The following is a 25,726-nucleotide window of genomic DNA, read 5'->3' as shown; positions in this document are numbered from 1 at the left end:
GCAGAAACTATCCCAGAGGAACGGGGAAACATTATTGTCTGGACGGAGAGATTGGCAAGCAAGCATAGACTGCTCAAGGAGCTGAAAGAAATCTACAGCGAGCTCCTGCAGGCAGAGCTGGGGACTTGAGTTTAGACTTGAGTCTGGAGGGATAGGCAAGCCTCAGATTGCGTGAGCTCCTCGGATGTGATGGAATAGTACAGAAGGTTATGGTTGCGGCATGGAGGCTGTGTTTGAGAAACAAGGGGATGCTAGGGGATTCAGGGTGGTTTGGGTGAGACAGCACAGTAGGGTGGAGGGCTGGGAAGGAGGTGAAAGGGAAGGGTGGCTCTGCAGGAACAGATGTGAGACCGGGTGCGAGGACGAGGAATGGGTGATGATGTTGTCTGACTTGGGCAGCTCAGTGGCTGCAGGTACTGGGATGGCGTGAAGCTTCAAATGCCAGGCTTCAGAAGTTCAGCAGTATCATCAGGGAAACCTGGGGCTTGCGGTGCCCTCGGGTCATCCGAGTGAGATGCCCTCAGAGCAGTCAGTTAGATACTGTGGGTTCAGGGGTGACCTGACCTAGAGATATGGATAAAAGAGACATCAGGAAGTATGGACGTATGATCGTTGAGATCATTGACAAACGGAAAGACATGGTTACCTGGGGGCAGGGGCGGGGGGGGGGAGAGAAAGAGAGAGAGAGAGAGAGAGAGAGAGAGAGAGAGAGAGAGACCCCCAAACCCAGAGGCACAAAGGCAAGTTAGGGGAAAATAAATAGAAAGGAACACAGAGTAGATAGGGGAGTACCAATCTGAACTGTTCCCACACAGCCATGACAGTGCAGAATTGAAACTGCAGCAGACCAGGCAGCGATGACATTTGCAACTATGGGATCAGGTAAGTTTAGGCCAGAGGGATGGTTTAGTGACAGAGGTTGGTTAGCCCATGGTCTATGAGGAAGGCACTGTGCGCTACCCACTTACTGCCTTTGCTGTTGTCAGTCAGAGATTATGAGAGTTAGAGAAAAGCTTGAAACATGTGGGATCCAAGAGAAGGCCTTTCAGGAAATGCCCAGGCTGAGGAAACCCATGGTGACCACTCAGGACCACCGTGTGCTCTCTGTTTGGTCATTATGTGAAGAACACTGCTATGTCAAAGGGAGAGGAAGTGCTATAGAAGCCAGCATGCCCAACCTGTGGGTTGTGACCCCTTTGGGGGATAGAATGACCCTCTCACTGAGGTCACATATCAGATATTTATATTATGAATCATAAAAGTGGCAACATTATAGTCATGATGTAGCAACAAAAATAATTTTATCATCTGGGGTCATCACAACATGAGGAAGTGTATTAAAGGGTCACAGCATTATGAAGGTTGAGAATCACTGGTTTAAGCTGCTATAAGGTTTTTAAAAGTAAAATCCAACAAAATAAAACCAACTTAATGTGTGGTGACTCATTATAATTTCCCAGAAGGCTATAAGGTATCAGAATTTCAGACAGAAAAAAAATTAATGTTCTAGCAAACATCATATTTTGGTGTTTTGAAATTTTTAAAATATTTATTTTATATGTACAGGTATTTTGCCTGCCTGCCTGCATGTGCACCACATGAGTTTAGTGTCCGCAGAGGTCAGAAGAGGCTCTCAGATCCCCTGGACCTGGAGTTAGAGATGGTTGGGAGCAGCCACATTGGTACTGAGACGGAAACCTGGCTCTGCCACAGGAGCAACCAGTGCTCTCAGCTGCTGAGCCACCACCCAACTCCAACATTTGTTTTTTGTTTTTTTTAATCTTTCTTTTTTTCTAACAGAGCACATTTACTTCTTGAATATATGGCTTAGTAGGTGTTAAACTGTGCAATTTAGGACACTGTGTTTGTAATTCAGTAGTTACTGAGTAGTTGTGAGGGTTGTATAAAGTTTTTTTTTTTCTTTCTTAAAGAAATGGGAACAAATTAACACTTTTCTTAGGAGCGGGGATACTTTTTCTTTCCTGTGCACGCCTTGATTTAGTTTTTGAAGGACTTGTCTTTTTCTCCATATTTCTGAGCATGAGGCTTGGCAGTTATGTTCCCTACGTCCAGTATCATGAAGCTGATACAGTGAAAATGGACACAATTGAGAGAGCATGAGCTATGAATAGCCCAAGGGTGTATTTTTATGAGTTGATACATTGTTTCCTTTAGGGGCCTCAAGCCACACCAATAGCATCACCAGCTGTAGGGTGTGTTTCCATCCAGTGTGAATTCTTTGTATTTCTCAGAAAGGTTTGTAGCTTTAAAATTAATCAATAATGATGATATCGTTGGGCGTCATATCAGCACTGGCCTCGTATTTACCAACCACAGAGTTCTTTGTGTTTTCAGGATACTCTCACAGGCATGCACATGTGTGCTCGCTCACCTCTCCTGCTCTGTCTTCTGTAGCAGCTGATCTCTCGTGCTTTATTCTAATGAGTCTGATGCTCAAGAATGGATGCTAACTGCCTGCCTATGGGCACGCAGGACATGATTATACACTGAGTCATTTCCTCATTTCCCTGCCCGGTTCTGACTTGCCACATCACAGCTGAGATGCCTTACAGAGGTTCTTTGTCCACTATTGGGGATTCTATCGAAATTAGGAGAAATCACACTCTGCAGAGTGAGAAGAAATAACCTCCCAGGCGAGAGGTCAAATACAACTAAAAGATAAGAGACAAGCAGCCCAGGACCCTGGACAAGCCAAAGCCTTTTGGCAGTTGCCATTTTCCTAACGGCTGCAAAACTCTGGCTTTGCAGAGAGTTCTCTCTGCCATGAGCAGCCCGCGAGGCCTTGGTGACTTTGTGAAATCTGCTTCTTGAGAGAAAATTCAGGTAAAACCCAAGGAAAGTTTTCTGCTTTCTCCAGACCTTCAGGACCCCTTCATTTTCAAGTTGCAATGAAGACAAAGTTGAAATATTTAGCTTTCTGGGATTTGGGTTGGGGTGCCAAGAATCAAATCCTATTTCTGGTGTGGAAAGACAGAGTTTGTGTTTATGGGTATGCAAAAAAGAAAAAAAGATAGTGTGGGGCTGCCAAGAATTCTGACTGCAAATGAATTCTCAGTAAAAAGAGCCATCTTTGTTAACACTGGTCTGGGTGTGAGTATGTCGTATCCTAGAATTTTACGTGGTCTGTATATGTGCCTGCTGTTGCTCTCTTAGGATGCTGCTTTTTTCTTTCTTTCTTTTTTGGATTGTTATAGCACTGTATAGGGAAGGTTCTATTATTTTCTCCAGTCCACAAAGAACATTACCCTAAAGCAGCGCTTGAGAAACACATGTGTAGTGACAGGTGGTAGACTGAGGATTTAGACTTGGGGTTTGGTTCCCTAGTGAAATCAAACAAAAAAAGAAACAAAACAAAACCAAAACCTCACGTCTGCAAAAGTGAAAGATAGTTTGTTTGTCTCTGCTTCCAGTTGCAGTGAAGCCAGGGAATGTTAGCAAAGATGTGGGTCAGGAGGGTTGACTATGTGTCACCTCTAACACCACTCAAAGGAAAGAGAATGCCATCTAGATGCCCACCCTTCAATATGACATCACACACTCCATCCTATCTGTCTCTTACTTTATTGCCTGCTGTGCTTCTGAGATAAAACATCTGAGAAAGCAGCTAAAAGGAGGAAGAAAGGAGGGTGGGAGGCAGGAAGGGAGAAAGGAAGGATAGGGAAAGTGAAGGAACAGGAGTGGAGGTAAAGAAAGGAGGGGAAGTGATTAGAGGGAAGGGGAGGGGAGGGTAGTTTTACTTGAGGAGTCCCAGTTCAAGCAGGATACATATCATGGCAAGGCAGGCATGACAGCAGGGTACCAGCCAGCTACTCATATTGCATTGGCAATCAGGAAGCAGACAGTAGACAGAAAGTGAAGCCAGGCTGTGAAGGCTTAAGTCCCACCCCCAGCTTTATCTCTTAAGCTCCCAGGACCTTTCCAAACATTGCCACAATCTGAGGACCAAGTATTCAAAACCATGAGCCTGGGGGGTGGGGATGGGATGGGCATGGCACATGGAAGCCTTGACCCACCCAGCATGCTGAGGTGTGCTAGGCTGCTGACAGAAACCAGGAGGGGAAAACAGGTGCTAACATGGAAAGGGGTCCACACTGGTTTGAAGTACAGACATTTGCAAAACAATTCATTTACAAGGCACTTTTTTCCCCCTTACAAAATATGGAAAAGGAAGAAAATAAGATTAGCAAATACAGGGGGAGGAAAAACAGCAGTGTGGGCTTCGTGGTGTTAACTTTTATCACCAGTATGTCAGACCGGGGGAGGTGCTTTATAGTGATGTGCCTGCTACATACTCAGTACCTGGTATTAACCATTGAAAAGATTAACAGCTGACTTTTGATAAGCAAAGTCTAATAGTAAAAATTCCTTTTGTAAGGTGAGAGGGGGGAGGGAGGGAGGGAGGGAGGGAGGGAGGGAGAGAGAGAGAAAGAGAGAGAGAGAGAGGGAGAGAGAGAGAGAACACTATCAAAGGAAGGGGACGTGAGTCTTCTAGAAAAGTATCAACCTTTTGGAGTATGACAATAAGTTCTATGTCATACCTGATCCTTTCATCACTCATTTGGAGTAAGAATGTAGCTTGGCTTGCTTAATTTATCATATGAAACTTCCTGCTAGGAAAAACTCATAAAGGAGTAGAGTCACCCTTGCTGTTCTTACTCTTGGATAATTGTGAAATAGAGCAGGCAAATTCCTCCATAAATTCATCAGCAGTAGGACAATCAGAACTAATTCTCATTTTATAATAAAATTCGAATTTTACACCAGGCCCAGCCAAGGGGCATGCTTATAATCAACCTAAAACTTGGAAAGGTTAAGGAGACACTGAGTTCCAGATTAGAAAGAAGATGTGTGCCGAGAACTTGCTCCAAACACTTTTTTTTTTACACTTCTATTGGAATTGTTGGCTATGAAGCGAACTAGGACAATTGAGAAGTTAGAAAATGGAAGCTATTCTACTCAAGACCTTACTGAAAGAGATATTTAATCTTTAAGCTGTAATTTGTCTTTCAAATTAAGTTGAAATTACAGAGAAAGCAGATCTTTTAACATTTCTAGATAAATGTGATATTTCAAACCCTCAGGACAGTGTTTGTATATCAAACCGGGCCCTTCACTCTGTCAGACAGGAAACACTCGAGGCAAGAAGACAGTGTGAACTGTGATTTCATGCACAGTTAACCTGGGCAGGAAGACACCCGGTTGAGAAATAGAAGCCTAGTATGAACCGTGGTTGGTGATTTATCACTGTGTGTGAGATTCATAGGGAACCAAATCCGAGCCATTGAATGTATCACCAGCATACACTCCCTCTGCTCTGCCAGCCCAAGGGTATTCCTGTACTCGCTTGCTTTTATTGCTGTGATAAACACCAAGACCAAAAGCAGTTTGGATAGTGAAGGATTTATTTATTTGCCGTATTCCTTTTAGGACACCATGAAAGGAATCCAAGGCAGGAACCTGGAGAAAGGAACTGAAGCAGAGACTGTGGAGAAATACTGCTAACTGGATTTCTTACTCAGCTTGCTTGCTTCTAGCAGCCAGGACTACCTGCCTAGGGGATGGCACCACCCACAGTGGGCTGAACCCTTCCACAGCAATCATTAATCAAGAGAACGCCCCACAGACTTGCCTACAGGTCAATCTGATGGGGGCCTTTCCTCAAACAGGGCTCCCTCTTCTCAGATGACTGTAGCTTCTTTCAAGCTGAGGAAAACCCAACAGCCCTCTCTCCCCAGATCAAGGTCAAATGTAGTCATCTGCTCTTAGCTGAGAGAGAACCATGCCTGGCAGTCCCCACCTGCAGGCTCAACTGCCGTCCTGTGAGCACCTCTTCACTTGCTGCCCCAGGGGTGACCATAGGTTTGATCTCAACTGCATGCGCCACAGAGTTCTCACCTTTCCAGTTTGGCTCCCCACCTCACCCCGCCAGGGGCGGACCAAGATAAGCAAATGATTGTTTCTTTTCTAAAATATATTTTATTTCATATTTGTTTGTGCGTATGTTTTGATCAAATCCACTCTGTTACCTCTGAGTCCACCCTGTGGCTTTCACTTCCAATAATACCATGTACTCTTGTGTTTAAACACATGTAATGTATGCACATGGATGTAGGACTGTCTACATGGCTAGCCTCTCAGCGGGGCATATCCCTGAAGGACATTGACTCTCTCCTTATTCACCAGCAGCCATCAATCTCTAATCAATCACTCCTCAGGTAGGAGTAGGGATGGGATTTTATGAGCTCCTCCCTGCTTCTTGCTGGGTTTCAGGCTGGCTTGACCATGTACAGGTCTTGTGCTGAGTCACAGCTGCTCTGACTTCTGTGTGCCCTGTATATACTGTTGTGCTATAGGTACCTCTATCCCAGATCTTCCTGTCTTTCCACCCCCTCCCCTGCCTTGGAGGGAGATGCTGTGGTGTAGATGTTTGGACAACACAAGGAGATTAAAGAACTCTTAATGGTGTGTGTGAAAACGTCCCATCTGTCATTTACCACAGAGGGTATTTAATGCTCCTATGATGTTTTTGCCCATCTATGCATTAATATCTATGACCTGGTACACACACATCAGATTATAGTAAATATCTTTATCCATCCTTATTCAGAAATGCATGGGGATGTAGAAACCATCAGTTAACTTTCCCACGTCAGCATTGAACACAGAAGTCAACATCTAAAGACAAAACAAGACAGAACTTCTGTCATTTGCTTGCCAGGCAGGAGAAGACAAAGTAACATAAGCCGCACTTGACCATCCAGGAAGGTGAGGTCAAATGGAGGAAAGCTTCCTGTTATAACTGAGAATTCCTAAGTGGCAACACTTCTCAGCTCTGAACTCTGGGTTGCATCTCAAGCTAACAGCAGCACACCTACCAAGTCCCACCCAGGTCACCTCGGCTAACACCTCATTCTCTTCCTCATTCCTGTTGCCTCTACAATGGCCCTTTCTAAGTCTGAGTCCTTGAAGCTACAGGAAGATGAAAGCAATAGGTGACACCTGGAAGATTAAAGGGGAGACATTAACAGATTTCCATTTTATAGCATTTGAAATGTCTTTATGTCTGCGTGCGTGCGCGTGCCTGCGTGCCTGCGCGTCTGCGCGTGCGTGCGTGCGTGCGTGCGTGCGTGCGTGTGTGCGTGTGTGTGTGTGTGTGTGTGTGTGTTTGTGTCTTTGCACTGTGTCGAGGGCAGAGGTCAACCTCAGATGTTTCTCAGGTGGCGTCTACTTTAATTAATTAGTTGATTAGTTAATTAATTAATGAGACAGGGTCTCTCACTGGCCCCGAGCTCTCAGCTAGGTTAGGCTGACTGGCCAGTAAATCTAATCAATCCACCTGCCTCAACCTCCACAGTTCTTGGATTATAAATCGTGTATTCCCTACTGCACCTGACTTGGCATTTGATATTTCTGTGACAGGCACTATTGCACAAAAAAAAAAAAAAAAAAAAAAAAAAAAAAAAGGTGTGGCTAAGGCCTTACAAATATAATTTTATTTCTCAAGGTTATGTTCATAATATTTTAAAGCCAATTGTGTAGGGATTAGCCTCTGTGTGGCTGCTAACCACAGTCACTGTGAGAGCATAGACAGCCTCTTAATAAATCCCCCAAATAAAACAAGAATCACACAAGATGTAGCTCCCATGTTGATAGCTTCTCTCTTCTTGGCCTCTATGCTCCAGGTGGGAGAGTTCAGAGCGCATGCCGCTGAGTGGACAGCCAATGTCACGGCCGAGTTCAAGGAAACGAGGAGGCGGCTGAGCGTGGAGATCTACGACAAGTTCCAGCGTGCCACATCCGTGAAGCGGAAGCTCTCCGCAGAGCTGGCGGGCAACCACAACCAGGAACTGACTCCGTGTAGGAGGACCCTGTCTGTGAACCACCTGACCAGCGAGAGGGAAGTCCTGCCTCCCTTGCTGAAGGCTGAGAGCATCTATCTGAACGGTCTGACACCACACTGTGCTGGTGAGGACATAGCTGTCATTGAGAACATGAAGTAGCCCTCTCTTGGAAGAGTCTGAGGTGGAGCCATAGGGAAGGGCTTCTCTAGGCTCTTTGTGACTGTTGCCGGTAGCATTTAAACATTGTGCATGGTGACCTCAAAGGGAAAGCAAATAGAAAACACCCATCTGGTCACCTTACATCCAGGGAGGGTGTTGTCCCGAGGCGGCACTCTGAGGATGCCGTGTGCTGTCCGCTGAGTGCTGAGTGATGGACAGGCAGTGTCTGATGCCTTTTGTGCCCAGACTGTTTCCCCTCCCCCTCTCTCCTAACGTGCCATAAGGCCTATGAATGAATCTGAATGCTTTGCTGGTCATGTAGATTGGAGGGATCAGCCCTTGGTTTTTCATGGTTCACCTAACTGAGCCTGGATACTGACCACTTAGGGATGACAACATTTCTTTTTGTAAATGGCGAGAAATTCTTACGCAGCCTTTTACCTAAGAAATTTTCTGCCAGTGCCTTATCTTATGAAGAAACAAGACCCTGTCTGGTGGGCTTGTGGTTCCTCCCTTCCCCGCCCTCACCCTGGGCTCACCCTTTGCTGACTCTCACCTATCCCCTCCCCTCCGCATACCTTATTGTGCTGGAAGCAATGTGTGGCTTGATGGAAGAAACAGATGCCAACTGCAGGCACAGAAGCAACATGGAAGCTCTGGCGTCACGGGCACTGCAGAGAAGGGAGGTCAGAGAAGGCCCCTCTGAGTATTTATTTGACCGGGGTACCAATGGTACAGCTATATATATGTACAGAGTAATAATTCCCAGGCCGGTAACCTTGGCTGCTTCCACACGGCCCCCTTTTTTCCCTGGCAGTATTTGAAGTTTATCATTTATTAATAACTAGTCATTTTTAAAGGCAGAAGAAGACATGAGCACATACATCTGTAATCTACGTGATGTGATAAGAAAACTGTTCAGACTGGTATTGCAAGGTGATCTCAGACAGTCGATATGGATTCATTCTGATGAGAAGAAAACAGCGAGACCACGTGTCGTGCGCATGAGCTCATACAGGGCTCACTGTCAGCTTGGACCAGCCCGTGAGGTACAGCAGGCTTACACACTTTCTTTTCTTAAGTGGTTCTTGCCAAACTGGAGGGAGGGGCGATGCCCTTCAGAAGGGGGCACAGCCCCAGCCAGCCCAGGGTCCCTCTGTGGTCATGACTGGGTGTGAGCACAGATGCTGGCCTTGGGATCACTGTGAGTTTTGCACATGGAGAGATACAGACTGCTGGCATAGGTCGTCTCTAACAGTAGAGAAAACGCCGATTAGCACAATCTAAATCCCCCGAGTTACTTTTTGTTTAGGATAAGAGAAGGCTGGTAATTCACTTAATTTAAATTTATATCCTATAATTCTTTTTGGATGTTTCAAGATTCAGAAAAAGTCCAGTCCCTGCATCTAGCAAACCGCCGCCCTTTCCTCTGTGCCCGTACTTACATCTACTGAACACTGTATATGTAATTTTTAAATTTTTAAAGCGCAGAAGGAAAATGATTCTTCTACATGTAATCGCAAAACTGATTTCTCCCTTCTGGGGGAGGCTTGGGCTTACGTGATCATGTGGCATTCAGAGTAAAGTCTTAAGACATAAACCCAGGATGTTTAAAAACACAAAAAGATTCCTATTTTCCAAAATTTGAATTTAAGCTATAAATGTAAATATATCCAGTTCGCTTGCAGAGAGTACTTTTATAAACCTATGAAGATTCTAACCAAAATTTTAAAATGTCGGGTTCCTTTACAAAGAAAGCTCCACCCATCTCCTGAATAGCCGTTCTGGAAGCTGACATGGTGGGATGTACCACGTATAAACTGTGAACTGGAGGACAAATAAAGTTTGTAATTAAAATCAGCTCTTTCTGTGTCTCCTGTTTGCCATGAGATTTTCTATCTTATTTAAGCCTCGTCAGACTGAGGGGGTGGCGGCTTTTCTGCTGAATGATGTCATTTCTTTATCCATAATAGCCAAGAAGTTGTGTGGGGATGCCCTTGTTAGTGTTTGAACCTGGGGCCTTGCACATGTGCACATGGTAGGCAAAGGGCTACACTGCTAACATTTGCTTGGTTTAATTTTAAGATAGACTAGCACAGGCTAGCTCCTACTGTGTGAGTTTCTCAGCCTACCTCTAGAGTGCGGGAACTAGAGGCCTGTGCTACCGCGTCTATTCTTCTGGACGCATTTATGATGCTTAATACCTCTGCTTTTAAATACAATACGTGCACAGCCGTCTTTGGAGACAGTTGGTCCAAAGCAAATAGGCTGCAGTTTGTAGAAGGTGATATTTGAAATATCATCACGTTCTAGATTATTTGTATATGTCTTGTCACATATGCAAACCATTTTATCGTTGCTAGGACTCGCCTTGACCCTGACGCAGCCTGGATAATGAACACAGATTAAGCCACTATACCTAAGGAGTGTTAAAGCTGCCAACCAATCATCTAGACTTTCTGCCCCGAATATTGACTACTTACCATTTTCCTTTTCCCTTTCTTCCCTTTTAAGCAGTACCAGGGATTAAGCCTGGGGCCTTACATGCTGGGTAAGTGCTCTATGGCTGAACCACAACTCCAGTCCTTTTCTATTTTCTTACTGTGTCACGCTAAGTTGCCTAGGCAAGACGGATATGCAATACCATGGCACTGATGTATAGATTGATTGTGTATACATATCTGAAAACTGGACCCTACACCGGTGGCTTGCATATAAATGTCCCCTATAGGTGCAGGTTTGTGAACACCTGGTCCTCATCTGATGATACAGCCTAGGAAGGTTGTAGAAACCTTAGAGATATGCCACTTGCCCTTTGGGGTGGGCTTTGGGGTTTTATATTCTGGTCCCTTGTCTTGCTTGCTCTGTCTTAAGTGGGGATAACATGTGACCAGCTGGCTTTCTGCACCCGCCACCGTTATCCTTCCTGCTTGTAACCAGGTCTGCCAGCCAGGATAGGCTCTACCCCTCAGCACTATAAGCCAAGCAAACCCTTTGTCCCCTAAGGTGCCTTCGGTCAGGGTGTGTTACAGCAAAGAAAAAGAAGCAAACACACACATTGCATCTGGATCGGGGAGGTTCCATCACAGCTTGAGGAGTCCTGCAATCGGGATCATCTTTATTTGCCTGGCCTTTGTTTCCTTATTCTTCTATGGAGAGTGCCGCTAAGGATTTTGATATAACCTTGAATTTTCTAGTGAGGGGTTTTTCTGCTGGATCAGTAATGAGAGTACAGGTTCTCTCCTGGAGGATATTTGGAAAAAGAATTTTAGTTCTGAAATAAAGGTCAGAAATTCCCAGGACTTTGCTCCCAGACCTGGGTGCTGGGTGATGTTCTTTGCCTGAAGCTTCAGCCACTCAAGGAGGAAATGACTGCTTTGCAGTTCTTTTAGTTTGGTTGCACAGGATTTTAATCATTGGTCCATGGTTTATAGTGCATGCCTCCTCTTTTAATTCTGTAAAGTGTGACATATCTGAAGCTCAAAGGGACTCAAATATGTGTCTTGGCCCCTGGGGTAAAAGGGTTAGGGACAATGTGTAAGGCTTTGCGTGTCTTTCACAAATTCCAAGAAATAGATGACCCAGAAAGGAGAGCAAATCCCACTGAATTCCATGTCACAGATAAACCAGTAGAATTGTCTTGATTCTCTAGTCTTGCGCGTGCCCTGACTCGCCAGCAAGAACGACGCTGCAACAGGATCCTTCTGCACACATTTATTGGGAGAGCTTGATTGCAGAGGCAAAGAGACCCCAAGCCCAGAACTGGTGCTGCTTATATAGGCCTAGGAGAGGCGTGTCTCACACCCGGATTGGTTATGCATGGGTTATGTTTACCACCTCATTTGCATGTCTCATATCTGATTGGTTAACTTGTCTCTCATCTGATTGGTTAACTTGTCTCTCATCTGATTGGTTAATTCTCAAAACCTCATCTTGGCAAAAAAAAAAAAAAAAACCAAAAAACCTTTACTGCCTATGTATGCGTGGTGGCCAGCGGTAGCCAGCGCCACCCTGCAACGGCACATGTGGCTTCCCACACTCTAGGCTGGATGTTTAAAGGGACAAGTTTCAGATGAAATGCCCAAGCTCAGGTCCAGACACACTGGAGGCCTGAGACTGCTGCGTAGTGTTCACTGTTCAGTTTTATTCTTCACATTTCTTTAAATGTTTGCTGTTCTCATAAAATTCATTACATAGTTATAGTAGTTTTCACTTCTTATTAAGGTAGGAATATGAATTTGTGGGGAGTGTTTATAAAGATGTCTATTTGAGTCTCCAAATTGTTAAAGTTAATATTGTCATGTGCTAACATGTGTTCCGAGAAATAACTTATAGTAGCATCACTGACCCCAGTGTGTTCAGGCATACTTCCCAGGGTAGCGTGGCGATACCTGTCTTCTTGGTAGGAACTTTGAAGGACGACACCACAGCTTTACAATGGGAGTTGTCATAAGGCCTGCCTGCCCCTGTTCCCACACCTCACCTCAGATGTTTGTGTCTCTTCCATGATACATCCCCACATAAATCGTAACTGTTCCCTCCGGAAAGATGGGAGTGTAAGAACAGAGTGTTGGGATCCATCTGCTTTCTGTAAGTCTCTGAAGACATTCCGGGGTCAGGATTTCTTACCTGGGAAATGACTTTACATCCTGGAGGTCTTAGCTGTGTGCACCACACACATCCTGCTTCTTACCACTCCCCTGCCTCTTGCCTGGGAATCAGAGAGTGGAGCTACAAGCTCTGTTGTGAAGCTTCCCTTCTCAGCTAGACTTGAGCCTTTTCAGCTCTGACTCTCTTCTGAAGACCCTACACACCGTTTGTCTCTAGAGCTTTGGGCTAAACTTTCCTCAGAGCCCTGTTATGCTGTTACTTGTCTGTCTGTCTGTCTGTCTGTCTATGGCATTAATAATTCTTATAAGAAACTCATTACTTCCCAGCATCTCCTTGAACGCCACTCCCACCCCAGCCAGGACCTGATGGATGGTACTAAAGGTGGCTGTGCTGTGCTGTTTTGACTCACTAGCCTCGGTGTTTTGTGATTCCTCTGTACATAAACCCATGCATTATCTCCCAAGTATCTGCAGAAAGTATCTACATTCCGTCAGGGGTGACTTCATTTACATTTTTTCTGTTGGGTCTGGTTTTTCTCTCTGACGCATTTCTGACTTCATCTAACACTCCCTGACATGTCTTCATTCTGTCTACTTGGCTCTCAGACCTGAAGTCTCTCTGGATTTCACAGCCTCCTAGGCTACTCATTGGCTGTTGGGACATGTAAAAGGTATCCGGTATCTAAGACTGCCCTCATCATTCCTTGGATGTGACCCCTGCTACTGTTATCTGTTTTGGAGAGTGATTATCTTCAGGCCCAGCAAATCGTTCTTGATGTTGCTTTTGTCTCTCACTTAGCTCCATAGCCAACCACCTCTAAGCTCCCCTGACTCACACTCCAAGGACAGCTGGTAAATATTCATACCCAGCCACTTAAGCATCATGGTCTTTCTTCCTTTACTACCTGGTTCTGTGTTGCCGGTCCCAGTCTCTGCCAGTGCAGTGGCCACTTTAGCATGCAAACTTGATCGTTACAATCTCCAGTTCTAATTCTTACCTGCCCTTTATTATTTTAGGGGTAAGACTGTCACATGATGCAGTCTTTTGGTTTACTCTGTGCCACATCTCCAGGTTCATCAGCATCACTGCACCTCTCTCCAGCCCAGGCCCCTGCATGACAGCCTGTTTCAAGCGTTTGAAGATGCTGACACTGTCAGGGATGCCCACTCCTTCTAATTTACTTGGTGGTGCTTTTTAACTGAACAGATCTGTAAGCATCACTCAGAGCCTGGCGGCAGTGTCACTTTCTCAGATGCCCTTTCAAGTGCCTTTGTGATGCTCTCTGTCTGAGTCTTCCCCCTCTGACCCAGTCATTGACCACACGGTCATCACTTCTGACTTGTTATGTAGCTATTACACACACACACATGTGCGCACACACACATACACATGTACACACATGCACACACACACACACACACACACACACTACAAGATAAATAAGCAAGCATGAAAAACATGGGAAAAAATGTGGGAGTTAGAGATTTAGTTCAATGTATAATGTTTGCCCAGCAAGTGCAAGACCCTGGGTTCCATCATCAGCACCAAAAACAAAATCCATGCAACAATGGTAAGTTTAAGATGCAGGAATTTAGCTATTGTTTAAAGGATCCATGTTCACTAGCATCTCAACTGGTCTTAAATCTGCAAATACTAGTAAATGATGCTGAGACGCTACACACACATGCACACACACACACACACACACCCTCCTGACTGAGGGACTTGTCATTTGCTTCTCGTTACACATTAACTCCTATCAATAAGGGCTTTATTATTTTCCTTTCCTACTTTTGATTCATGCAGCTTGTGATGACAACTTTTCAATTGTAATTTAATTTTGCAAGCCTGTCAAGGAATTAGCTTTTGAGCGTATTTTCTGATACTAATGCTAAGAGGTAGGTGCCTTTTATTAGCATTAGCTAAATGCATACTTAATATCCTTGCCAAACAAAATTTTAGGGTTTTTTTTTTCATGATTAAATAATTGTATAAGCCATCTGGGAGTGGACCCAGTATTTGGCACACTTTAGTTATTTCTAACAGGGAGTTATTAGTCACTTGCAGGGTATGAATTTTAAATAAACTCAGAATAAGTACTTCTCACTCAGTACATGGCTGAGTGCGGTAGGCGGTGCCTCCCCACCTTTAGCCTTATACATTAAGAGACAGAAACACGTCAATCATTCTGTACTGTCGACTTTGTCTAGACACCAGGCTGGACCTTTACATCACGGTCACGTTAGACTTATGGTTTGGAGTTTATTGAACATTTTTTAAACAAGCAGCAGTAAGCGATATCTCTAGATCCATATTAAAAGATAACTAGCCACCAAGTGTTTTGTATTTGGGACAAGGTGTCCTGAAGTTGCTACCCATGCATCTGGCTTTTTACCAGGCAGTGGTTTGCTCACACGTGAACCAAGCTGACTTTGACATTACTGCGGTCTCTGTCTCGGCAGGTGAGCCCAACACATGACTCGCCCATATGAGGACAATGTGTGTGCAAAGTAACTATGACCTTGCTCCCGTCAGCATTGATCACAAGCCTCCAATATATCGATCACTAAGGAAATGAAACCACTCAGAAGACAGAGAGACAAGTAGCAGGAAGTTAGGGAAACCCTCAGAAGTCCCTGAGAGACAGATCTGTGTGTGACCTATGTATGCATACAGGTTGGCAAGGTGCTCAGTGGGTAAAATCACTTGCCTGACCACTCAATGCTATGACTGCAACCCACATGTTGGCAGGAGAGAACTGACTCTCAGAAGTTGTCCTCTGACCTCCACATGTGCATCCTAGCATGTGCTCACCATTATATACTCATCATACACACACACATGCACACACATGCACATACACCACACACAAGCACATGTACACACATGCACACTCATATGCACAGGATAGATGATAACACACATACACCACACATATGCACAAACACACATACATGCACACTCCACACACACACACACATATGCACATGTATGCATATGCATACATGATAGATGATAGAACACATACACATGCATGATAGATCTTAGATAGATAGATAGATAGATAGATAGATAGATAGATAGATAGATAGATAGATAGGCATAAAACAAAAATTGACCCATGGAGGGACTAGGTGAGTCCAAATCCTTAAACTGAGGTTAGAAACATAAAAGAAGAGAAAGGTTTAAGAGACTGACATATGAGGTAAAGGTGCCTGGGGAGTTACCAGAGGAGAAATCTACTCCGGTCTTGTGTGGATTTACTTCCCATCTGACTCACAACAAAGAGTACAGATCATCACGGCAGGAAAAGCAGAGTGTCACAAAGAGCTTCGGGCTGTGGCAGCGGATCAAGAGGCTGCTTGCTCATAGCCCCACAGACAGGAAGCAGGACCAGGCTCTAGTCCTCCAGGCCAGCTTCCCCCATGACCCACTTCTTCCAGTGGGACTCTATCTCCCAAGCCTCAAACAATACTGCCAGCTTGGGACCAGTTTTTCAAAACACATGAGCCAATGGAGGGCATGAAGCATCTGAGCACACACAAGCAGCTAAAGTACTCCTGTGAGTCTGGGGCAGGGACATGGGGTTGAAGTGGGCAGGGGGTGGGGTGAGGGGGAAAGAATGGATGTATGAATCACTGAGTTTAGACTTCTTAATGCTAATGATCATTGGTTGAAGCCAGTAGAGTTAACACTGTTAAACAAATGAGTGAGGGCTTGGGAGCTCAGTTCACACAGGGCCCATGATTTAATTCCCAGAGTATAGAGACAGACAATTTGCTTTTTAAAGGGCTGATGAGAGGGCTCAACTGGTAAGAGTGCTTGTAGCTAAACCTGACAGTCTGCATGTTCAATCCTCAGGACAGGTGGTAGAAGAAGAGAACCACCTCCTACAAACCATCTTCCACATACATGCTGTGACAATTATGTATGTAACCACACATAGACTAGATAGATAGATAGATAGATAGATAGATAGATAGATAGATAGATAGATAGATAGATAGGTATGTGGGTGGGTGAGTGGGTGGGTGGATGGGTGGATGGATGGATAGATAGATAGATAGATAGATAGATAGATAGATAGATAGATAGATAGATGGATGATGGATGGATGGATGGGTGGGTGGATGGATGGATGGATGGATGGGTGTAATAAGAGTGAAACAACTAAGTAAAGGAACACTTTAAATATGAACCCTGTTTTGGATGATATGTGTGGCTTGGGTATAAGTCTATTTCACAGCAAGTCCAAAGTCCTCTCATAGGATGAGTAGAAGATCATGCAGCTTGCTCAACTCTTAGCCAAGTAGAATTCATGGTCTCGCATGGCGGTGTGAGTCACTGTGAGGGATCTTGATGATCAGCAATTTTAAGCAGCAAAGCATGCAGATGCTTGTGTGCCTTGGTGTGTGTGTGTGAGTGTTTGTGTGTGTGTGTGTGTGTGTGTGTGTGAGTGTGTATAAGTGTGTGTGAGTGTGTATGTGTGTGAAGTTTCAGTGGCCCTATCTACTATATTTGATGCTGTTAATTTTTTAAAAAATTTTATTTATTATTTATTTTATATGTAAGTACACTGTAGCTGTCCTCAGACACACCAGGAGAGGGAGTCAGATGTCATTAAGGATGGTTGTAAGCCATCATGTGTTTGCTGGGATTTGAACTCAGAACCTTCGGAAGAGCAGTCAGTGCTCTTAACTGCTGAGCCATCTGGAACTAAACAAAAAACAAAACAAAACAAAACAAAAAATAACAAAACAAAACAAAACAAAACAAAAAACTAGAAATAGCGAAACAACAATAGACTGTTTCTTCCTCAACAAAATTGCCAGGGAAGGAGCATCAGCCCAGTCACTAGTTTCTCTAAGTGACAGATGGGAACAATCAGCTTGACCCGAGCACAGCTGTGCACATGAGAAACTGCCCTCATGGGTGGCCAACCTGCTTCAGTCCCATCCTGGGGTAGATGCTCCGTAGACACTAACTGACATGCTAGTGAAAGACAGACGTCTTTGTCTCCCCACAGGTAGGTCCCACTACACCACACTTCTTCTTACAGCCTCTCCTGCTCCTTCTTGTCTCCTCATCCCCTCTCTCTTTATGCATGTGCATCCCTAAAGCTTACATTGACCTGGATTGCAGGGCCTTGGTTCTGTCTTAAAGATGGCTGAACTTACTGTATTTTGGTACTGAAGTGACACAATTCAACCGTTTTTTAAAAGGGGAGTTGAAAGGAGCTGAAGGGGTTTGCAGCCCCATAGGAGGAACAACAATATGAACCAACCAGTACCCCCCCTCCCCCGCCCCAGAGCTCCCTGGGACTAAATCACCAACCAAAAAAAACACATGGTAGGACTCATGGCTCTAGCTACACATGTATCAGAGGATGGCCTAGTCATCATCAATGGGAGGAGAGGCCCTTGGACCTGTGAAAGTTCTATGCCCCACAGTATAAAGAATGCCAGGGCCAGGAAGCAGGATTGGGTGGGTTGGTGAGTTGGGGGTGAGGGTGGGGGAGTGGGGGTGGGGAAAATGGAGGTAGGAGGGGGTTTTCAGAGGGGAAACCAGGAAAGGGGATAGCATTTGAAATGTAAATAAAGAAAATATCTAATGAAAATAAATTTTAAAAAGAGATTAAATAAATAAATAAATAGGGAGTTGATGACTCTAATGTGGCTCTCGGCCTCTGGGCAGCCAAAGAGAAATATTTATCAGTGACTTAGAGCTCATGGCAGTGATGACAAAGGGTATACAGGTCTCCTAAGACCAAAGACAGAAGACAGAGTTCCAGGAACAGACCTTAGCAGGGCTCACACAGGTAAGAGTCATGGTAAGTGCTATGTTCATGCTATATGCAACACATGTCAGCCGAGCGGAGACATTTCCTCCCATGTGTCCACAAGGTCCTGGTGCACATGTGCATGGTCTCTGCCTTTGTAAAGGTCTGAATTTCCAGAGGTGTAGGGTTTTTTTATTAGCATTTGATAGACTTTAAACAATTTAAATAATAATATATTTTTATCCTATAAGAATGTCATACAAGCATATATAGTATTTTAATCATTTTCCCTCCCTTTTCCACCCTCGACCCACTCCTAATTTCATACCCTCATTTTTTTAAAAAAAAAAAATAGTCCATGGAGTCTAATTTGCACAGCCTGTATACACCTGGGGAGAGGCCATCCCATGGTAGGGTGGCTTACCAGGACCCACTTTGCTTAAATAAAACCCTAAGTGCCATCAACTGTCATTAGCTCCCCAGGTGAGGATGAGGGCGTCCACTGGCAGCCATCATTACTGTGAGTTCACAAGTGTCAGCTTGGTCCTGCCAAGGTGACAAGATACAGTTTTCCTCTATCTCCACTCTCATTAATATGGGTGGCCTATTGCTCTTATTAATAGGAAAGGGGGAGATGTGGGGAGCCACACTCACATTTGCCATTATAAGATGGCGCTGACAGCTGTGTTCTAAGTAGTAAATAATCTGCACATGTGCAGGGGCAGTTTTCCCGCCATGTGCTCTGCCTTTCTTGTGATGACAACTGGGCCGATGGGCTGCAGCCAATCAGGGAGTGACATGTCCTAGGCGGAGGATAATTCTCCTTAAAAGGGACGGGGTTCTGGCACTCCCTCTCTTCATCTCTTTCTCTTCGTCTTTTCCTCTGCTCTCTTCCTCTGCTCTCTGCCTCTCTCCCTCTCTGCCCCTCTCTCTGCCCCTCTCTCTGCCTCTCTCTCTGCGTCTCTCTCTCTCTTCCTCTCTGCCTCTCTCTGCCGAGCTCTTCCTCTCTTGCTCCTGAGTAAGCAATAAAGTTTTGCCGCAGAAGATTCTGGCTTGTTGCGTCTTTCCTGGCCGGTTGCGAACACACGTAAGATCCTGTGACTGAGGAAGAGTTGATTAAGAGCTAAATGCAGACAACTTTAGGAAACTGTAAGGTGGCTTTTAACTAAATCAGCTTCTAAGCCTGTGTGTTCTCTTGTATCTTGTAGGGTATTTGGCACCTTCAGAGGCTCCTGTCTACTTACTCCATATTAGCAGGACTCCCAATGGTTGAAAGCAAAACTGCTTCCAAACGTTACTGAATGTCTCCAGTGGGGCAAAATCAATTGTGTGTTCTATAGTAAGAATTATAGTAACACGACAAGGAAATTGTATGCTTTCGGAAAAGAAACAATGAATACTTGTGGCTGGCCTTTGCTACATTGTGGGCTCTTCTTTTTCCCACCCTTTACCCTCCCTGGCTTTACTCCTATCACTAGATAGGAGAGAAAGAAAGAGGAGGGGGACAGGAAAGGAGAGGGAAAGGAGAGAAGGGTAGGGGGAGAGGAGAAGGAGAGGAAGAGATCCTTGAATATAATTTCTTTCTTCTTGATTCTTTTGAGCCAAGCTATATATTTACAAACTGCAACCAATTCCCTGAACAAGCACCAACCACCAACCCTGTCTCTCGGGGTACTATGATTCACAAAACTTCTAAAAAAGCTCCCAGAATCACAAGTGTCGCACAACTGTAGAAACTTCTGCAGCTGGCAAAAGCACACCTTTGCTAGAGCACAAGGCAAAGCATTCTCATCTGCTGCCGACAGTCCAAAGCAGCCCCGCGTCTCTACACCTGCGATTAAAGCAAAAGCACATTTGAATGATATTTCTGTGTTTTTTAAAAGAAACGAAAATTCCAAAATTGTCACTACAAATATCTAATTCTACATAGTCGGTTGAGAGATCCTCGCCAAACAGAGAGCATCGCTTGAGCCCTGGTTCACGGGCAAGACTTGATCACCCAGGAGAGGGAAATTGACAGATGAGGGATATTGGCTCAGCTGCTCGTGACTCCCTTGCAGTTAACTTAAAAGTCCCCTCAAGCAGGACTGGAGGATCATTAGAACCAGTGGAATGAGAGCCCCCTTCAAGTCACCATAGTTTGAAATCCTCATGCTGCCTTGCCTGTAGGCAACATTGATAACCAAGAGAAGTATTCAGACAGTGAGCAGTCTCATATACTATTCTAGCCATGGGCTCTGTTGTTAACTCTGAATTTTAGAGGCAGGTGTCCTAAGAATACATTTTCCTGAAGACCTTCATACCAGCAGACTTTTGTAAACATTCTCTGAGCCTTTCCCTACAAGTTCTCTCAGGAAGTCAGCTGCAGTGGTAAAGTATCCTTGAAAAGGTCTTAAATGCATCTAAATTCAAGTAATGATTTCCTTCAGTAAAATGAGGCTCTTGAAGTCTTAGTGGAGGGAGAGAGAACCCATTTTCTATTAATTTATAGATGCTTTCCCCATGATAGGGCTGGTTGCATAAAAGCTGAAATATCATAGCCATCATTTCTACAGCCGAGCTACAGGACATGACCAACATTACAATAAGGGGCGCTCCTTTTCATGAATTATTTGGGTAATGTCTTTTTAGCAGAAAGATTTATTTCATCAGATTCTGATAACAATATTCTGTCAATCTGGTGCAGCCATTACCTCTGCACACTCAGGAAATGCACAAAGGATCAAAGTGTGGGGCAGATTTTTACCTTGACACACACCGTGCCCAGGAGGGCACTATGGAATGGTGACTGCTTTAGAGTGGTCCATAAGGCACAGATCCATTTCTTCACTGATGTGACTGTGAAGTATCAAAGCTCCCCAGACAGCGGTTCCCAAAGATGTTTAATGAATCATCACCTTCAGGATGTTTTGTGATTTGATATTTTAAATATATCCTTCTTTCTTAAATGCCATAACTAACTCTGTGTATTATTCACTGCAGTAATAAAACACCATGACCAAGGGGACTTGCCAAATCAAGACTTTATTTTGACACACAGTCCCAGAGGGAGAGCCCATAGTGAAGGCCTGGCAGTGGTGTTCAGAGCAGGAAGCTCAGAAATTCCATCACCATTCAATGCAGAGCAGAGAAAGTGAACTGGAACTGGGGTGAGACTATGCATTCTCAAAGCCCACCCCCTGTGACATAATTCTGCAAGGCTCTACCTCCTAAAGGTCTCAGAACCTCAATAAACAGAACCACCACACAATGGGAACCAAGTATTCAAATACATGAGACAGTGAGGACATTTTTTTTTTCATTTAAAATCTGCCCCCCACCCCCACCCCCACCCCCACCGCTGAGCCTGCACTGAGCAAGCTAACAATTAGGAACAGTATAAAGAGCCTCTGTTAGTAAACCTACCCTGAAAGGAAGTTAACTGAAAGCATTCATCTAGCAGTCAGGAGATTTGGCTGTGTGGTGTGGCTCTGTCATTTAATGAGTTTGTGGCAAAGGTCTTGGCCATCCTATTAAGGCTTGACTGAGCATGTGACTGCTTCAAAATGGTGGGTCACGTGAACGTGGAAAGGAGGCCTAAGTGAACCTACCTCTCCTCACGTCTGAGGACCCTCACATGGCAACTAGCTTGAGAAAGAGGGCAAACGGAGCCACAAGTATTTCTATGCTCTATGTTTATTATCACAGCCAATTTCACCTAAGATGTATTTATTAAAAATGAACCACAAGGTTAAATTATACTCAAAGAGGGAGAAACTGACATTATGCACAAACTGTCAAAAACTTACACTGGTTAAAACAACACTGAATGCTTTTTCTATCTTTAAGAAAAATCACATTTGATTTCAGATGTTGATATAAATAAACAAAATAGATGGCTACCCAGATAACTCATAACTCCCCTCCACCGGGTAACCATGTAAATCTTGCAAAAAAGGAAAGAAAGGTGCCCAGGAGAGCAATAGAATATATCAGTTCCCCATAAATGCAGTGCATTCCGCCATGTTAAATTCTCAGACATGCCTCCATCACCCACCTGAGGTGGTTGTTGTTTGTTACCAGAAAGCCTATTTCCATTTTTAACTTCTATAACTCTACTTTTGTAATATGAAAGAAAAGACTGTATTCCCAGTCCTATGAGAGCTGGAAGTGACTACTACACACTTGCAGCATAAATTATAGTAAATCTTCTGTAAATACAAATAGTTGGTGTGGCTCCTACCATTTCCAGGTGAGCAAGTAGCTCAGAAAGAACCAAGACAACTGGCTGAGCCCTGATAGGACAGGGCTGCTCACTGAACCCTGATTGATTGGACGGGTCTGCTAACCGAGCCCTGATAGGACAGAGCTGCTCACTGAACCCTGATTGATTGAATGGGTCTGCTCACTGAGCCCTGATAGGACAGGGCTGCTCACTGAACCCTGAATGATTGGACGGGTCTGCTCACTGAGCCCTGATAGGACAGGGCTGCTCACTGAACCCTGATTGATTGGATGGGTCTGCTAACTGAGCCCTGATAGGACAGGGCTGCTCACAGAACCCTGAATGATTGGACGGGTCTGCTAACCGAGCCCTGATAGGACAGAGCTGCTCACTGAACCCTGATTGATTGGATGGGTCTGCTCACTGAGCCCTGATAGGACAGGGCTGCTCACTGAACCCTGAATGATTGGACGGGTCTGTTAACTGAGCCCTGATAGGGCAGGGCTGCTCACTGAACCCTGATTGATTGGAGGGTCTGCTCACTGAGCCCTGATAGGACAGGGCTGCTCACTGAACCCTGAATGATTGGACGGGTCTGCTAACTGAGCCCTGATAGGACAGAGCTGCTCACTGAACCCTGATTGATTGGATGGGTCTGCTCACTGAGCCCTGATAGGACAGGGCTGCTCACAGAACCCTGAATGATTGGACGGGTCTGCTAACTGAGCCCTGATAGGACAGAGCTGCTCACTGAACCCTGATTGATTGGATGGGTCTGCTAACCGAGCCCTGATAGGACAGGGCTGCTCACAGAACCCTGAATGATTGGACGGGTCTGCTAACTGAGCCCTGATAGGACAGAGCTGCTCACCAAGCCCTGATAGGACCGGGCTGCTTACTAGGATAGAACACTGTGAGCATGATCAAACAAAAGCGCCCATTTGTAAAGAGCTTCTTCTACTTCATGGACACAGGATGAGGATTTTTGAAATACATTTCACATATATGCTCGAAATAATTAACAAAGATATGGAAGAATATGAATAGCTCAGTAAAAACTACATGTCAAATAGGTCTGCCAGAGCAGACAGAGGCACTAATTTTTTATATAATGCTTTTAATACTTATTTTGTATATATTTTTAAAACGTTTTTACAATAGGTTAAATGCAGGGCCTGATGCACGGCAAGCATGTGTTCTCCCACTAAACCACTTCTCTAGACTCTATACGTTATGTTAAAGACTTCATACATTTCTCACTAGACAGTCCGATGAGTCTAGCATACCACCATCACATCAAAAGACTTTAACTCATGATCCATTATCCCCCAAGCACTGAATTCTAATTTATTTGAAAACAAAATGAAAATGTCATTTTGCTGGAGGGGCAAAGCATTAAGTGCATTAAGATAAATGATGTTTAAAAGATCTAATAATGAATGGGTCACTCCCCACTGTGAGTCGGACCATTCCCTAGCTGGAATCTTAGATGACGTAAATGTAGAACGGTTGCTAAGCAGCCGAGCTTCTTCCCCATTGTGGATGTGATGTGAATGGTCCATCTCCTCCACCTTGGCTCTCTGCTATGATGAACTGCACCCTTAAATTCTGAGCCAGAGTAAGCTCTTTCTCCCTTAACTCCCCTTTACTATCGCAGAGGACAAGGAACTCAGGCAGCCATGCTTTCTCTGTGGCCTATGTGGAAAGTGTGTTCTCATCTCCAGCTCCTAGAAGCCTCAGGCATTCTACCACAGATCTGACATCTGATTCTCTCCTCGCAGAGTCTTCTTCCAGCTCTGTTCCCAAATTCACCTATTACCATAAGGACAAGAATAATACTGGGTTACGATCTCAAACTTATGATGTCATCTTAATTTTGATTATATATGCCAAGGCCCGGTGTCCAAATAAGGTCACATGTGCAGGTAACTGAGGTTTAGAACATCAGTTTCTACAAGACACTATTCAGTCTATCATAACACTTACGACACAGAGGGCTAGAGGAGAGGAGTTTCCACGGGGAGTCCTCGTGTTGCAGTGCAAGTTAGACACCTGCAAAGGAGAAGAGGAAAGAAGAAGAAGGGAGAACTTCAGACCCAGCAGCTCTGAGAGTGATGCTCAGGCTGAGGAGGACTCTGAAGGCATCATCATCAATGAAGGAACTGTAGTGAAGCACAGAAGGAATGACCTAGTTCTAATCTCCCCGCTACATTCAGATGTCAGCTTGGAAAGGTCTGGTGGAGCGTGGTCTGAATGGAAGCTGCGATGAGAGAAGCAGAGACTGTCAGTCAGTGGACTCCCTAGAGAAGTCTGTAAGAGGGAGATTCGAGCAGGACATGCTCTGCCCTTCCGTACATCCAGAGATTAACTCCCCATGGTCCGTGCGGTTATGTCCTCCCAAGAGGCCACTTAGCAGTAGGACAGTAAGACAGTGTATAGCCCCAATCGCTGCAGTTGGCCTTGGCAGCTGCAACTGGTACTTGTCTCTTTAATCAGCAGTTCGGATTCCCCTCAAAGAGGTCCATACCTTTCTTGAAGAAGTGGTTCTAACGTTTATTCCTGGAAGCACCAAATCCCTGCTAATCTGACTGGATTGTTTGTGTCTTGGTACTTGGTTGATGCTGGCATCACTGCATGCGATTTTGTCATCTCGAAGAATATGTAGTTATATAGGCTCCTTAAAAGTGAGAGTACATTCATTTAAAAGTGGGGAGAGGGGCTGGAGAGATGGCTGAGTGGAAACGTTACTGTTATCGCTCTTGCAGAGGATCTGGGGTTGGTCCCCAGCAGGGCATTAGGCAGGTCACAACCACCTGTAACTGCAGCCATGGGTGGATCTTACTTCCTTGGGTACCTGTGCATGTGTGGTACACATAAACACATGTAGGAACACACATACGCACATAAGCAATACAACTTTAAAAGTCGGGAGACCTCAGTCAAGCTGCCATTGTTAGCTGAGAGGAAGGTTGTCTGACCCCTCCGTGCCCACAGACATACCCTAACAGACACGTGACCAGAAGGAAAGGCACAGATACAAGGATTCTTCAAGAGATCATAGTTCCATTGGACATCTTTTCCCTCATTCTTAGACAACCTTAGAGTCACCAA

General features: G+C 44.7%; 1 protein-coding gene across 8 annotated transcripts in view; it reads left to right on the top strand.

Moving 5' to 3' along the window:
• Kcnk2 (potassium channel, subfamily K, member 2) overlaps positions 1-9,881 on the top strand; it is a 194,853-nt gene extending 184,972 nt beyond the window's left edge. For all 8 annotated transcript variants that reach the window (XM_006497121.4, NM_001281848.1, XM_006497122.4 and 5 more), the window contains one exon: positions 7,704-9,881. In XM_006497121.4, the coding sequence (XP_006497184.1) occupies positions 7,704-8,021 (318 nt within the window). In that variant the 3' untranslated portion in view covers positions 8,022-9,881. The remainder of the gene's footprint in view (positions 1-7,703) is intronic.
• Positions 9,882-25,726: the final 15,845 nt, after the last annotated feature.

Source organism: Mus musculus, chromosome 1 (genome assembly GCF_000001635.26).
Source record: "Mus musculus strain C57BL/6J chromosome 1, GRCm38.p6 C57BL/6J".
In the NCBI taxonomy this organism is placed as follows: Eukaryota; Metazoa; Chordata; class Mammalia; order Rodentia; family Muridae; genus Mus; species Mus musculus.
This window is presented reverse-complemented; position numbering and strand designations above follow the sequence as displayed.